General features: G+C 38.3%; 1 protein-coding gene across 1 annotated transcript in view; it reads left to right on the top strand.

Annotated features, from left to right (window-relative positions):
* The window catches only part of DNAH7 (dynein axonemal heavy chain 7), a 358,505-nt gene that overhangs the window by 163,641 nt on the left and 179,264 nt on the right, over window positions 1-15,600 (top strand). Inside the window, exons 22-24 of the mRNA XM_023217897.2 lie at window positions 988-1,128; window positions 5,021-5,233; window positions 6,614-6,723. Coding sequence (XP_023073665.1) covers window positions 988-1,128; window positions 5,021-5,233; window positions 6,614-6,723 — 464 coding nt within the window. The remainder of the gene's footprint in view (window positions 1-987; window positions 1,129-5,020; window positions 5,234-6,613; window positions 6,724-15,600) is intronic.

Below are 15,600 nucleotides of genomic sequence, written 5' to 3'. Positions count from 1 at the left end.
TTTATTTATTTATTTATTTATTTATTTATTTATTTATTTATTTATTTTGCTTCTCTCATCCCCCAGGTGTCCATTTTCACCTGCCCTTCCGTGGCTTCTTCTGCTCTTAAAAATGTCTTTATTATCAATACCCAGCACTCTGCCCTTTGTCATTGTGCCATTCTATAAATATCCCAGCAAGACTAGAAATCCAGAATGGTTTAACCATCCTGAGATATTTCTCAGAGAAATCTAAGAAATCTCTTCTGAAATTCAAACATTAAAGTACATACCACCTCACAGACATCACTATTTTTGGTTGATGAATGTAACAGACTAGTGTGTTTCCCACCGATGACTGGTGGAAAAGTAGATGTGTCAGTCCACCGAACATAGGTAGTGAAGTACAAAATTAGACTTCCTGACTTTACAGCCCTCAACTCTCCATGAATGAATTGTACATCTGTCTCTGTCATCGTTGCCTTGGGCTTCAAACTACAGGATTGAGAGGGAGTGAGGCCTGGAAACACAGGAGTAACTTGAGAAAGATTATGCGATGCCCAGGTGTGCATGGATACATGCATATGGCTGAGTGGAGATCAGATTAAATTAAAAGAAAATCATCCATAAATTTGATGGATCTCATTTTGGAATTATTTGAATTTGTATTTTGCAATAAAATTGCTCATGCTTGTTCAATCCGAATGTATCTAGGATGTCTTTGGCTAAAATTGTTCAAATGAATATTTGATACCATGTGGTTCACACAAATTGATAGTACATCAGGAAAATAAAATGTTATATAGTATGTTTGCCTTGCTCATAGGAATGTGATTAAACTTGAATATAAATAGTTATAATCGTATGGTTTATGTGAGTCTTGCATAAATGTCTAAGAATGTTGTAAAAAATTGAGCAGTATGAGTTAATTTATTTTAGGAGTTTAACTCTCAGTTGTATAACTTGTTCAGGAAATGGTTAATATTTAGCATATTCTTTTTTGATTAGGTAATTGGAGATGCAATTTTTGCCTATACAAAATATGAACGAATTAACTGGGTAAGGGATTGGCCTGGACAGACTGTCCTCTGTGTATCCCAAATCTTTTGGACAAAAGAAGTACAAACAGCTATTCCAGTGGGGATAAAGGTAAGCTTTTATTAACCCTCAGGTTTTTTTTTTTTTTTTTTAGCATTTTTTCAATAGTTTATTATTGCCAGAATACACTTATTTTAAAAACTGAAATAAATACAATTCACTTAACAATGTACTTTATGCTGCAAGCCAAATTACTGACTTTTTACATAAAAATTACACATAACAAATATGTAGGAAAAATTTATACCAATAATTTTAAAATTATTCTTTAAATCATGTTTATTCACAGCATATAAAAGTCAATGATACTTGAACCTCAATCTTGTTGTTATATACATTTTTATGCCTTTAAAAATAGAGTGATAATAGGACTAAGAAACTCATAAAGATTAGCAGGAAATAAAGTAACAGTATTCTCTTTTATACCTTGAGTAAAACTACCCTATATAGATAAGGCTCCAGTTGACTTACTGTGACTGTTTTTATTTCTAATGTATCGATTTTGAATACATAATAATTATGAATATTTTAAGTGATGCTTAGTATTAAATATGTAAATAATATAATTGGATATATTAATTTAACATTAATTAGATTGTAATTGTTAATGAAAAACTGAAATTACATTCATTGCAACAGTTCTATCATTGAGACAGGATTTTAAGCGACTCAACTTTCAGTTGACTGAGGGGTCTACTGGAACCTAGCAGTTATAGATCTGTAGTTTAAAATCATGATTTTTATGGCTAGCCATAAGTAGAAAGCTGAAACTGGATCCTTTCCTTACTCCTTATATGAAAATTAATTCAAGATGGATTAGAGACTTAAACGTTAGACCTAAAACTATAAAAACCCTAGAAGAAAACGTAGGTAATACCATTCAGGATATAGGCATGGGCAAGGACTTCACGTCTAAAACAACAAAAGCAATGGCAACAAAAGCAAAAATTGACAAATGGGATCTAATTAAACTAAAGAGCTTCTGCACAGCAAAAGAAACTACCATCTGAGTGAACAGGCAACCTACAGAATGGGAGAAAATTTTTGCAATCTACTCATCTGACAAAGGGCTAATATCCGTAACCTACAAAGAACTCAAACAAATTTACAAGAAAAAAACAACCCCATCAAAAAGTGGGCAAAGGATATGAAAAGACACTTCTCAAAAGAAGACATTTTTGTAGCCAACAGACACATGAAAAAATGCCCATCATCACTGGCCGTCAGAGAAATGCAAATCAAAACCATAATGAGATACCATCTCACACCAGTTAGAATGGTGATCATTAAAAAGTCAGGAAACAACAAGTGCTGGAGAGGATGTGGAGAAATAGGAACACTTTTACAATGTTGGTGGGACTGTAAACTAGTTCAACCATTGTGGAAAACAGTGTGGTGATTCCTCAAGGATCTAGAACTAGAAATACCATGTGACCCAGCCATCCCATTACTGGGGGTATACCCAAAGGATTATAAATCGTGCTGCTATAAAGACACATGCACACGTATGTTTAATGCGACATTATTCACATTAGCAAAGACTTGGAATCAACGCAAATGTCCATCAGTGACAGGCTGGATTAAGAAAATGTGGCACATATACACCATGGAATACTATGCAGCCATAAAAAAGGATGAGTTCATGTCCTTTGTAGGGACATGGATGCAGCTGGAAACCATCATTCTCAGCAAACTATCACAAGAACAGAAAACCAAACACCGCATGTTCTCACTCATAGGTGGGAATTGATCAATGAGATCACTTGGACACAGAAAGGGGAACATCACACACCGGGACCTGTCGTGAGGAGGGGGTCGGGCGGAGGGATAGCATTAGGAGATATAGCTGATGTAATTGACAAGTTAGTGGGTGCAGCACACCAACATGGCACATGTATAAATATGTAACAAGCCTGCACGCTGTGCAAATGTACCCTAGAACTTAAAGTATAATAAAATAAATACATAAATAAATAATAAATAAAATTGTGGTTTTTAAATACGTTTTTGACATGGAATTTGAAATGTCTTTAACTTTAAGGTATTGTTGAACAGGGTTTTGAGAAGGATGCATGTTCTCTGTAGACAGACAGATTCCAAAGAGTAAGGGACTGAGAGACACATGTTTAATTCGCTCCAACTTACCAACAGGTCACCTACTCCTCCTCTACAAGAAGGAATAGGGCATAGGACAGGAAGTTAAGGATTTTCAGGAAAAGGTCTTTCTTCATGAAAAGCAGGGCACTGGGGCATAAGAGTATCCCTGATAGCCCCTGGGTTTACTTTTGGACCCTTGGATGTCTCTCCCCATGTGTATTTTTCTTTTTTCCTCAGTGAGTCCAGAGAATTCATTTTGTCTTTCTGCTTTTAAGCTACCACTCACCAACCACCACACTCAGAGGGATTTCTCCAAGGTGGGCCACCAAGGGACGTGCAGCCTCCTGGGATCTCCCTGCTTGTGGTTGAACATGGGTGGGACAGAAGTTTATTTTTTGCTACTGAAGAAGAAAATTAATAGCAAATTAACCATATAGAAATGAAATAGTGCTTAGGCACCAAACCTTTGAAGAATGATCCTTCTTAAAAATAATAATAAAAAAAGATGAAGTATTTCAGGAAACAAGAAAAGTGCCCCTTGGAGAAACAACTTGCAGTCTTTGTCTCTGTCTTTTAAACTTTCTCTCATTCTTGGGAACCCTCACTTTCAGTTTCATTGCTGCCACTTAGCAATGGCTGTAACAGAGTGAAATAAACTCCTTGGTGTACAGTGTTATTAAATGTTTTTAAAGTAGGAAAAGCAGCCACTGGAGCAGATTAATACTTCTCTTAAGCACAGTGGTTTTTGTTGACTGTAATTTTATTTTTGTCGTAAGTCCTCTTCTCTTTTTTAACTTACTCATTAGATTTACCTATCAGAAAAGAGAAGCAAGCCTCGTCTTCAGAACTGGCATTAGCTTATTATAAACTAAACTGTTCAATGTTTTGTTTATTAGCATCTTTGTATTTCAAGAAGCACAAATCCCTTTCAGAAAGCTTATGTGAGAGTACTAGAGGGACTCATAGGATCTAAACAGGAGCAGTCGGAATCAGGGCCTCAGAGCTGCATTGTGCTGTGGTCTCTCTCTTGTTCTCTCTCTCTCTCTTTTTTTTTTTTTCTTTTTTTTTAGATGGAGTCTTGCTCTGTCACCTAGGCTGGAGTGCAGTGGCATGATCTTGGCCCACTGCAACCTCCACCTCCCAGGTTCAAGCTGTTCTCCTGCCTCAGCCTCCCGAGTAGCTGGGATTATAGGCAGATGCCACCATGCCTGGCTAACTTTTCATATTTTTGGTAGAGACGGGGTTTCACCATGTTGGCCAGGCTGGTCTCAAACTCCTGACCTCAAGTGATCTGCCCGCCTCGGCCTCCCAAAGTGCTAGGATTGTAGGTGTGAGCCACCATGCCCAGCCATGGTCTCTGTCTCTATTGTTGTTGCTCTCTATCTCTGTTGGCTCTGGTAGGCTTTATTCTGTAGAGCAGAAGACAGCTTGTAGTTACTTTAGGTTGGCATATCCACAGCCTCCCAAGCCTAGCAAAGAGCACTTTTCTCTCAATCTATATAGCATTCCCCAGGAAGAACTATGATTGGTTCTGATTTAGTCACACATTCTCTCCTTCATATTGCTGTGGAGAATGGGCAATATGATTGACAGCTCCAACAAAACCACAGAGAATAGAGAAGAAATAGAAAAGGAAAGGATAATGAGTAGACACAAATTACGTATATCCATTATACCTGATTGGGCTTGTTCACCTAGTGTCTTTGTAGCAAGAAAAACAAATTATTTTTAAATTGTGTTACATGGAGAGTTGTGATCAAAATGCAGAGAATATACTAGTTCAGAATGTTTTGTTCAAAATAATTTTCATCACATTGGAAAATCATATCATTTTCTTTTCTTTCAGGCTCTTGAGCAATACTTGACAACATGTAACAGACAAATTGATGATATTGTCACTTTGGTGCGTGGCAAATTGTCCAAGCAGAATCGTGTAACTCTGGGAGCACTTGTGGTACTGGATGTCCATGCTAGAGATGTCCTTTCATCACTTGTAAAAAAAAATATTAGTGATGACTCTGACTTTGAATGGTTAAGTCAGCTTAGGTACTATTGGCAAGTAAGTGATATCACTGAATGTTACATTACACAGCAGTTTCAGGTCATAATTTTAAATTTGTGCTTGCTTGCTCACATAGGAAATAGTAGCGGTAACCTGGAATCTTTTGCTGATGGCGGACTATACCCAAATAAGAATTTCTTTAGATTGAAGATTAAGCTGCTGATAACTATATCATTTGTATTGATATCTGTATCCTTATCTATATCCAAATGTATAGTTATATATAAACATATATACATATATAGATACACAAAAATCATGAGTAATTATCAAAAATTACTCATTTTAAACGAGTTGCTAGGCTTGCTGAATCTGCAAAATGTTTGGACTACTCAGTTTAAAATTGTGTTTTTAGGTTCTTGATGCATCTAAAGGATATATGAATCAAACTCTTGCAGTCTGATTTAGTCATTAAAGTTTCCTCTCATTGCTGGGCATGGTGGCTCACACCTGTAATCCCAGCACTTTGGGAGGCCAAGACAAGCAGATCACTTGAGGTCAGGAGTTCAAGACCAGCCTGGCCAAGGTGGTGAAACCCCATCTCTACTAAAAATACAAAAATTAGCTGGGCACGTGATGGGGCGTGCCTGTAGTCCCAGCTACTTGAGGACTGAGGTAGGAGAATTGCTTGGACCCAGGAGGCAGAGGTTGCAGTGAGCGGAGATTGCACCATTACACTCCAGTCTGGATGACAGAGTGAGACCCTGTCTCAGAAAAAAAAAAAAAAAAAAAAAGATTCCTCTAATTGATCAATTGAAGAAGGCAGAAACATGGTTTTTGCCAGGGCATCCAGGTGGATGGTGATGGTAATCATAATGGGGAATGCAAGCAGGGCGGGAACAGTAAAGTGGGCAAGATAGGGCCTGTTGGGTGTGGGCAGAGACAGATGCATAGTTTTCATCATATAGGCTTTTGTGGAAGTCTCGGGGGGTATGGGGTGGGAGGAGAGAAGAGCTAGCGTCCTGGGAAACAAATTGAGGGGCAGTGCTGAGCTAGAAGCTCAGATGGTGGAATCATTTCAGATGCCAGATCCTCCCATTCCGAAATGTATAACATTGGGGAAGTTACTTATTCTCTTTAAGTGTCAATTTCCTCATCTGTTAAATGATGAGTAATATCCACTCTATTGTTAACACACAATGATTAAAAATATGGAAGAGGTAAGGGACAAATACTAAAATATTTTATGGGAAGAATTAAAACCAGTGACTTCAATTATTCATCCATGGAAACTAGATATTTAATTCTGCCATGGAATCAAATGACACCTGAAAAGTGGATTTTAAAGATGTCTATATTATGGTTATTACTTATTAAAGAGCTTGAGATTTCATATTATTTACAATTTTGTTGTTTAACTTATCTCATTTATCCTAGGAAAATCATTTAGAAACAAAAATGATCAATGCTGGTTTGCGATATGGATATGAATATCTGGGTAATTCCCCTAGGCTGGTTATTACACCACTCACAGATCGATGTTACAGGTAAACCCTTTAATGTAAGGATCTATTGGAAATAACTTTCACTGACCCCTATACCACTGATTTATTTAAAATACCAAATTGTTTTCCATACTGTTAATTTATCTTGTGTTATTTTTTCCTAGACCCTTAATTTTCCTCTTAGGTTTGTCTTCATTTTCTCTTTCTCTGCTGCCTTCCTCCACTCAATAAGTAGGTGTCACTTGTTGTTGACACTGTCCATCCCTCCTTTCTTCCTGAAACTTTCTGACTTTTTCTTGGATCGTGTGAGTCATTTATTCTTCTCTTGAAACACTGAATTTTCTTTTTAAAATTTATGTTTTTATTATTTCAATAGGTTTATGGGGAACAGGTGGTGTTTGGTTACATGGATAAATTCTTTATTGGTGATTTCTGAGATTTGGTGCACCCATCACCTGAGCAATGTACACTGTACCCAATGTGTAGTCTTTTATCCCGCATCCCACTCCCACCCTTCTCCCTAAGTCCCTAAAGTCGATTGTGCCATTCTTATGCCTTTGTGTCCTCATAGCTTAGCTCCCACTTATAAGTGAGAACATACCATGTTTGGTTTTCCATTCCTGAGTTACGTCACTTAGAATAACAGTCTCCAGCTCCATCCAGGTTGCTGTGAATGTTATCATTTCCTTCCTTTTTGTGGCTGAGTAATATTCCATGGGGTGTGTGTGTGTGTGTGTGTGTATACATATACATCACATTTTCTTTATCCACTTGTTGATTGATGGGCATTTGGGCTGGTTCCATATGTTTGCAATTGCGAATTGTGTTGCTGTAAACATTTGTGTGCAAGTATCTTTTCCATACAATGACTTCTTTTCCTCTGGGTAGATACCCAGGAGTGGGATTGCTGCATCAAATGTTAGATCTAATTTTAGTTCTTTAAGGAATCTCCACACTATTTTCCATAATGGTTGTACTAGTTTACATCCCTACCAGTGATGTAAAAGTGTTCCCTTTTCACCACATCCACGCCAACATCTATTTTTTTTATTTTAAGATTATGACCATTCTTGCAGGAATAAAGTGGTATCACATTGTGGTTTTGATTTACCTTTCCCTGATCATTAGTAATGTTGAGCATTTTTTCATATGATTGTTGGCCATTTGCATATCTTCTTTTGAGAATTGTCTATTCATGTCCTTAACCCACTTTTTGTGGAATTAGTTGTTTTTTTCTTGCAGATTTGAGTTCCTCATAGATTCTGCATATTAGTCCTTTGTCAGATGCATAGTTTGCAAATATTTTCTCCTACTCTGTGGGTTGGTCTGTTTACTCTGCTGATTATTTCTTTTGCTGTGCAGAAGCTTTTTAGTTTAATTAAGTCCCATCTATTTATCTTTGTTTTTGTTGCATTTGCTTTTGGGTTCCTGGTCATGAACTCTTTGCCTAAGCCAATGTCTAGAAGGATTTTTCCAATGTTATCTTATAGAATTTTTATGGTTTCAGGTCTTAGATTTAAGCCTTTGATCCATCTTGAGTTGATTTTTGTATAAGGTGAGAGCTGAGGATCCAATTTCATTCTTCTAAATATTGCTTGCCAGTTATCCCAGCACCATTTGTTGAATAGCGTGTCCTTCCCCCACTTTACGTTTTTGTTGGCTTTGTTGAAGATCAGTTGGCTGTAAGTATTTGGCTTTATTTCTGGGTTCTCTGTTCTGTTCCATTGGTCTGTGTGCCTATGTGCCTATTTTCATACTACTACCATGCTGTTTTGGTAACTATAGCCTTATAGTGTAGTTTGAAGTTGGGTAATGTGATACCTCCAGATCTGTTCTTTTTGCTTAGTTTTGCTTTGACTAGGCAGGTTCTTTTTGGCTTCCATATGAATTTTAGGATTGTTTATTCTAGTTCTGCGAAGTATGACCATGGTATTTTGATGTGGGAATTGCATTGAATCTGTAGATTGCTTTTGGCAGTATGGTCAGTATCACAATATTGATTCATGAGAATAGGCTAGAAATGCTGAATTTTCGAGAGTTCTGTTTTCATGTAGTGATTTGTTTCATGCTTTGTGGTTTCCTGAATGTTCTCATCCAGTCCCATGCTTTAATGGCCTACATCTTGAAGACCCCATATCTGTACCTCTGGCCCTAGTCTCTCCTATAAGCTTGCTATACACAAGTCTACTTGATATTTCCATTTGATATCTCATAGGTACTTACATTTACATTTCTTCTAATAGCAAATGTACCATTTTACCTCCTAAATGCACTCAGCCTCCCCTAGTCCCATCTCAGGAAATGGCAGTGGCTATTTATCAACCCAGTCATCTCTACAAATACCTAGCTTTGTCCTCAACTCTTTCTCAGTTCTTCACACGTAGGCACACAGTAAGCCCTACTGATTTAATTGAATTAAATGTATTTATTTAATTCTCTTCCTTTAAAAAAGTAGACTTTTTGGCCTGGTGTGGTGGCTCATGCCTGTAATCACAGTACTTTGGGAGGATAAGGTGGGTGGATCATTTGAGCCCAGGAATTCGAGACCAGTCTGGCCAATGTGGCGAAAACCCATCTCTACTAAAAATACAAAAATTAGCTGGGTGGGGTGGTGTGTGCCTGTAGTCCCAGCTATTCAGGAGGCTGAGGTAGGAGAATCACTTAAACCCAGGAGGTGGAGGCTGCAGTGAGCCGAGATTGTGCCACTGCACTCCAGCCTGGGTGACAGAGTGAGACTCTGTTTAAAAAAGACTCTTTAAAGAGTAATTTTAGATTTACAAAAAAATTATGCAGAAAGTACGGAGAATTCTTAACCTCTCTGTATCCCACCCAGTTTCTCCCATTAACATCTTTCTTTTTTCTTTTTTTTTGTTTTTTTTTGAGACGAAGTCTCGCTTTGTTGCCAGGCTGAAGTGCAGTGGCACGATCTCAGCTTACTGCAACCTCCAACTTCCCTGGTTCAAGTGATTCTCCTGCCTCAGCCTCCCGAGTAGCTGGGATTACAGGCACATGCCACCATGCCCAGCTAATTTTTGTGTTTTTAATAGAGACGGAGTTTCACCATGTTAGCCAGGATCGTCTTGATCTCCTGACCTCGTGATCCGCCTGCCTCAGCCTTCCAAAGTGCTGTGATTACACACTTGAGCCACTGCGCTCAGCCCAACATCCCTCATTAGTGTGGTACATTTGTTACAATTGATAAACCAGTGTTGATACATGCCTGTTAACTAAAGTCCACAATTTATACAATTTATATCAGGGTCCACTGTGTTGTAGAGTTCTGTGGGTTTTGACAAATGCATAATGTCATATATCCACTACTAAAGAATAATTTTACTGCCCTAAAAATGCCCCCATGCTCCACATATAATTTCCTCCTCCCCTCCCCCAGAATCTCTGGTGATCACTGACCATTTTTGTCATATATCTATTCCAAAGTGTCATATAGTACCTGAAATTATATATACTGTCTCTTTTCACTTAGCAATATGCATTTAAGGTTCCTCCATGTCTTTTTGCAGCTTGATAACACATTTATTTTTATTGATGAATAATACTGTATTATATGGGTGTAATACAGTTTATTCATTCACCTGTTGAAGGACATCTTGGTTGCTTCCAAGTTTCAGTGATTATAAATAAAGCTGCTGCAAATATTCTTGTGCAGGTTTTTGGGTGGACATAAGTTTTAAACTCATTTGGGTAAATAGCTAGAAGCATGATTGTTGAATCATGCACTAAGCCTGTGTTTAGCTTTGTGAGAAACTGCTAGATTGTCTCCCAAAGTGACTGTACTTTGGAACTCCATTTGCATTGCCACCAGCAATGAATGAGAGTTTCTGTTATTCCACATCTTGCCAGCATTTGGTGTTGTCAATGCTTTTGATTTTAGTCATTCTAATAGATGTGTAGTGGCATCTCATTTTGCTTTATTTTTTAGTTCCCTAATGATATATGATGTTGAGCATCTTTTCATATGCTTATTTTTATATGGATACTTCTTTTGGTGAGGTGTTTGTTCAGATCTTTTGTCCATTTTGTAATTGGGTTATTTTTCTTTTGTCAAGTTTTAAGTGTTCTTTGTATATTTTGAATACAAGTCCTTTATCTGATATGTGTTTCTGCAAATATTTCCTTCCAGTATGTAGCTTGTGTTTTTATTGTCTAAATACTATCTTTTGACTGAATGCAGTGGCTCACACCTATAATCCCAGCACTTTGGGAGGCCAAGGGAGGAGGATCACTTGACACCAAGAATTCAAGACCAGCCTGGGCAACATAGCAAAACTCCCATCTCTACAAAAAATTGACAAACAAACAAACAAAACAAAACAAAAATGGCCAAGTATGGTGGTGCACACCTTTAGTCATAGCTACATTGAAGGCTGAGGCAGGAGAATCCCTTGAGCCCAGGAGTTGAGGCTGTAGTGAGCCATTATAGACACCATGTTACTGGTGGTGAATCCATGCAGGTCTGAAGCAACTTCAATTCTTGCCTCCTCAGAAGAAAGAATTTGACGGAAGGGCATAAGGCAGAAGGAGAAACTGAGGCAAGTTTTAGAGCAGAAGTAAAAGTTTATTTAAAAGCTCTAGAGCAGAAACAAGAGGAAGGAAAGTACACTTGGAAGAGGGCCAAGTGGGCAACTTGAAAGACAGGTGCACAGTTTGACCTTTTGACTTGACGTGCCTCTGTGGGTCTTGTGTTCTTTCTCCCATGATTCTTCTCTTGGAGTGGGCTGTCCACCTGTGCAGTGGCCTGCCAGCACTTGGGAGGGGAGCATGTGCAGTGTGTTTACTGGAGTTGTACCCGTGCTTACTTGAGGTGTGCTTCCCTTACCAGCTGAATGTCCCTAGGAGATCATATACCTGTTAAACTTGTACAGTTTTAAGTTTTACATTTAAGTCTGTGATCCATTTTGAATTAATTTTGTGTTTAAATTCACTTTTTCCAGTTGTTTCACCACCATTTGTTGAAAGACTATCTGTTCTCCGTAAAATTGCCCTTGTTCCTTTGTCAAAGATCTGATTTTATTTTAGAAATGTTTCTTAAATATGTGTTAGGAATTTGGAATCTACATTTTTCTTCCTTTCAGAGCACCTAAAGAGCTAAAGTAATGAAAAATAAAGTCTTAGTTTGTAAGTGGCTGAGCAATTATCTGATCCTCAATTCAGAGCTCTCATGTATAATCTGGATCGAAGAATGTAGCTTAGCTTGAAGATGACTATTTCCTGCTCCTTAAAGCTAAGCTTGCTTTCCATATGGCTGAAGAACTGAATCCAAGTATAGTGGGTCCAATTCATCCAGTTGTGGATGGGGAATGAGAGCCACACAGTGACTCCAAACACTGCTTAAACAGGGTCCCACTCATGTCAGGAATTGACCTCCTAAGTACAGTATGGATGGAGTGAGAAATTAGAAGTTTTGGTATAAGTTTCCTTCATATGGTTGCTATAGTCAACAAGAGAGGAAGGATAGAAAGATTCTGCTCAACACTGTTTTATTCTCCTGGCTCCAATAGCACCATCCTATTAGCTACTTAATATCTTCCCAATTTTTAAAGTTTTTTAAGTTCTAATATAGCATATGAGGTGCAATATAATCTGTCTATTGAACTCAATATTCCAGTGACACCAGACTCTTTCTTATGCATACCGTTCTACTTCTTCACTCACTACCTGTGCACATAGCCTCTCATTTTCCTGGCAAGTTCTCTCCCTTTCTTTCGTTCCTCAATAAATATAACTAACTCCTACTTAATCCTTTGGAACATCATCTTTTACAGGTAGCTTTTCTCTGACATTCCCTACATTAGGAATCTGTCCTCAGTGATTCTCATTAAGGAAGCATGTATCTTCAGAAGAAGCATCACTGAGACAGAAGAAGCATGTATCTTCTTCTGTCATAGCACTCATCATAATGGATTGAAAATATATTTGATACATCTGATATTCTTTATTGTAGTCTTTTCATAGACTACAAAGATTGTGTCCTATTTTTCTCTCTCTCCCCCAGCACCAACTCATTTCCTGGCATAAAGCAGGTATTTAATAAAATGTATTGAATATCTATAAACTGAAAAGCAGTTTTAAATTATATTGTTTCCTAGAGAATGATTAGAATTGTAAATGTTTTGGCCAGGTATGGTGGCTTACACCTGTAAACCCAGCACTATGGGAGACTGAGGTTAGGATCACCTGAGGTTAGGAGTTTGAGACCAGCCTGGCTAACATGATGAAAACCTGTCTCTACTAAAAATACAAAAATTAGTGGGGCATGGTGGTGCACACTTGTAATGCCAGCTACAAGGGAGGATGAGGCAGGAGAATCACTTGAGCCCAGGAGGCCGAGGTTGCAGTGAGCCAAGATTTCACTACCGCACTCCAGCCTGGGTGACAGAGCAAGACTCTGTCTCAAAAAAAAAAAAAAAAAAATTGTAAATTTTTTTTTTTTGTAAACAGTAAGGCTATTTATGTTTTATTTAAAATGATGTTTTTCAGATAGTGGATAGTGCTTAATGTATGAGTCTTCCTAATTGACCTGGTAGGACTATTATTTATGGAGCATCAAATTAACCAGAGCAAGTGTTCAGAATTAAGGCCAAGAACAATGCAGTTGTACTGGAATCTTCTTTGATATCATGCCAATTGTATGGCACAGGGGCAGGCCCAATCACTGGAAGAATCTATACAGGATCTAACACTAGTGCAATTGCTTACAGCTGTACCCTGTACCCAGTTGAAGTCTTTATAGATTTTACAATATAGGAATCCCTTTACAGTCAACATTACATATGTATATCTACCATGTAACTGTGAGGAAAAAAGAATTCTTAAATTTCATCTGTCAATCCAAGAAGCATTTTTGATTAGCTACTATATACCACATACTCTGGTAGTGCTCTTGATAGAGAAAAGATACAGAGTTTCTGTATTTAAATATTTTTCGGTCAGATGGGAAAGGCAGTTTTAAAAACAATTGCAGCCGGGCGCGGTGGCTCAAGCCTGTAATCCCAGCACTTTGGGAGGCTGAGACGGGCGGATCACGAGGTGAGGAGATCGAGACCATCCTGGCTAACATGGCGAAACCCCATCTCTACTAAAAATACAAAAAACTAGCCGGGCGGTGTGGCGGGCGCCTGTAGTCCCAGCTACTCGGGAGGCCGAGGCAGGAGAATGGCGTGAATCCGGGAGTCGGAGCTTGCAGTGAGCTGAGATCCGGCCACTGCACTCCAGCCTGGGCGGCAGAGCGAGACTCCATCTCAAAAAAAAAAAAAAAAAAAAAATTACAATACAGTGTACTGAGTGAAATATTAGAGGTAAACATTAGGTGCCAGAGATATATTAATCCCGAGGGGAATGGAATTCATGGGGGAATGCTCTACGAAGGAAATTGTTAATAAAAGATTTAGGGCCGGGCGCGGTGGCTCAGGCCTGTAATTTCAGCACTTTGGGAGGCCATCGCGGGCAGATCACGAGGTCAGGAGATTGAGACCAGCATGGCGAACATGGTGAAACCCCGTTTTTACTAAAAATACAAAAACTAACTGGGCGTGGTGGCGGGCACCTGTAATCCCAGCTGCTCGGGAGGCTGAGGCAGGAGAATTGCTCGAACCCAGGAGACGGAGGGTTGCAGTGAGCCGAGATTGTGCCACTGCATTCCAGCCTGGATGACAGAGCGAGACTCCGTCTCAAAACAAAAAAACAAATAATAACAACAACAACAACATCTGGATGAGATCTTATATTAGGATATCTAATATTGAAGGATACGGAGATTTAGCCAAATGAAAATGAAGAGGGGCTGGCTCTGTATTCTCTGACTAGCAAGTGTAACACCTTTACATTTTATGTGATTCATAAAGTATTTGGACATATTTAAATCATCTTATTTTGTGTTTTATATTCTCTAAGTTTAACGTTTTTTTTTTGTTTGTTTGTTTGTTTTGCTTTGTTTTTCTCGTGTCCTCTCTTTTATTAAGTGATTGAGTTTTCTTTATTCATTTATCTCATTTGATGTGGATATAACATGGGATATGATATGGGCTATGATATAGGGCGCTGTTTCTATTCTCTTAAAAGTTATCTTACATTTAACGAATGCCTATTTTGCTTAATAAAGCCTAAAGTTAATAAATATCTCTATTCTCTTTCTGTATAATAAAATGTCTTTACTTTAACTCCAGGTTCCTATCTCTTATATTCCATATTATTGTCAAATACTAAATTAAACTTTGTTTTTAAATTTCTTTGCTGAAAATTAGTCATTTTAACTAGTCTATTGAATAAACCAGTTTTAGGATGCAAGCAGAAAGCAATTTTATTCTTTTTTTTTTTTTTTTTTTATACTTTAAGTTCTAGGGTACATGTGCATAACGTGCAGGTTTGTTACATATGTATACTTGTGCCATGTTGGTGTGCTGCACCGATCAACTCGTCAGCAACCATCAATTCATCATTTATATCATGTATAACTCCCCAATGCAATCCCTCCCCCCTCCCCCCTCCCCATGATAGGCTCCAGTGTGTGATGTTCCCCTTCCCGAGTCCAAGTGATCTCATTGTTCAGTTCCCACCTATGAGTGAGAACATGCGGTGTTTGGTTTTCTGTTCTTGTGATAGTTTGCTAAGAATGATGGTTTCCAGCTGCATCCATGTCCCTACAAAGGACGCAAACTCATCCTTTTTTATGGCTGCATAGTATTCCATAGTGTATATGTGCCACATTTTCTTAATCCAGTCTGTCACTGATGGACATTTGGGTTGATTCCAAGTCTTTGCTATTGTGAATAGTGCCGCAATAAACATACGTGTGCATGCGTCTTTGTAGTAGAATAATTTATAATCCTTTGGGTATATACCCAGTAGTGGGATGGCTGGGTCATATGGTACATCTAGTTCTAGATCCTTGAGGAATTGCCC

Source organism: Piliocolobus tephrosceles, chromosome 11, assembly GCF_002776525.5.
Source record: "Piliocolobus tephrosceles isolate RC106 chromosome 11, ASM277652v3, whole genome shotgun sequence".
Lineage (NCBI taxonomy): Eukaryota > Metazoa > Chordata > Mammalia > Primates > Cercopithecidae > Piliocolobus > Piliocolobus tephrosceles.
The sequence above is the reverse complement of the archived record's forward strand: the minus strand, read 5'-3'. Positions and strand labels throughout refer to the sequence as shown.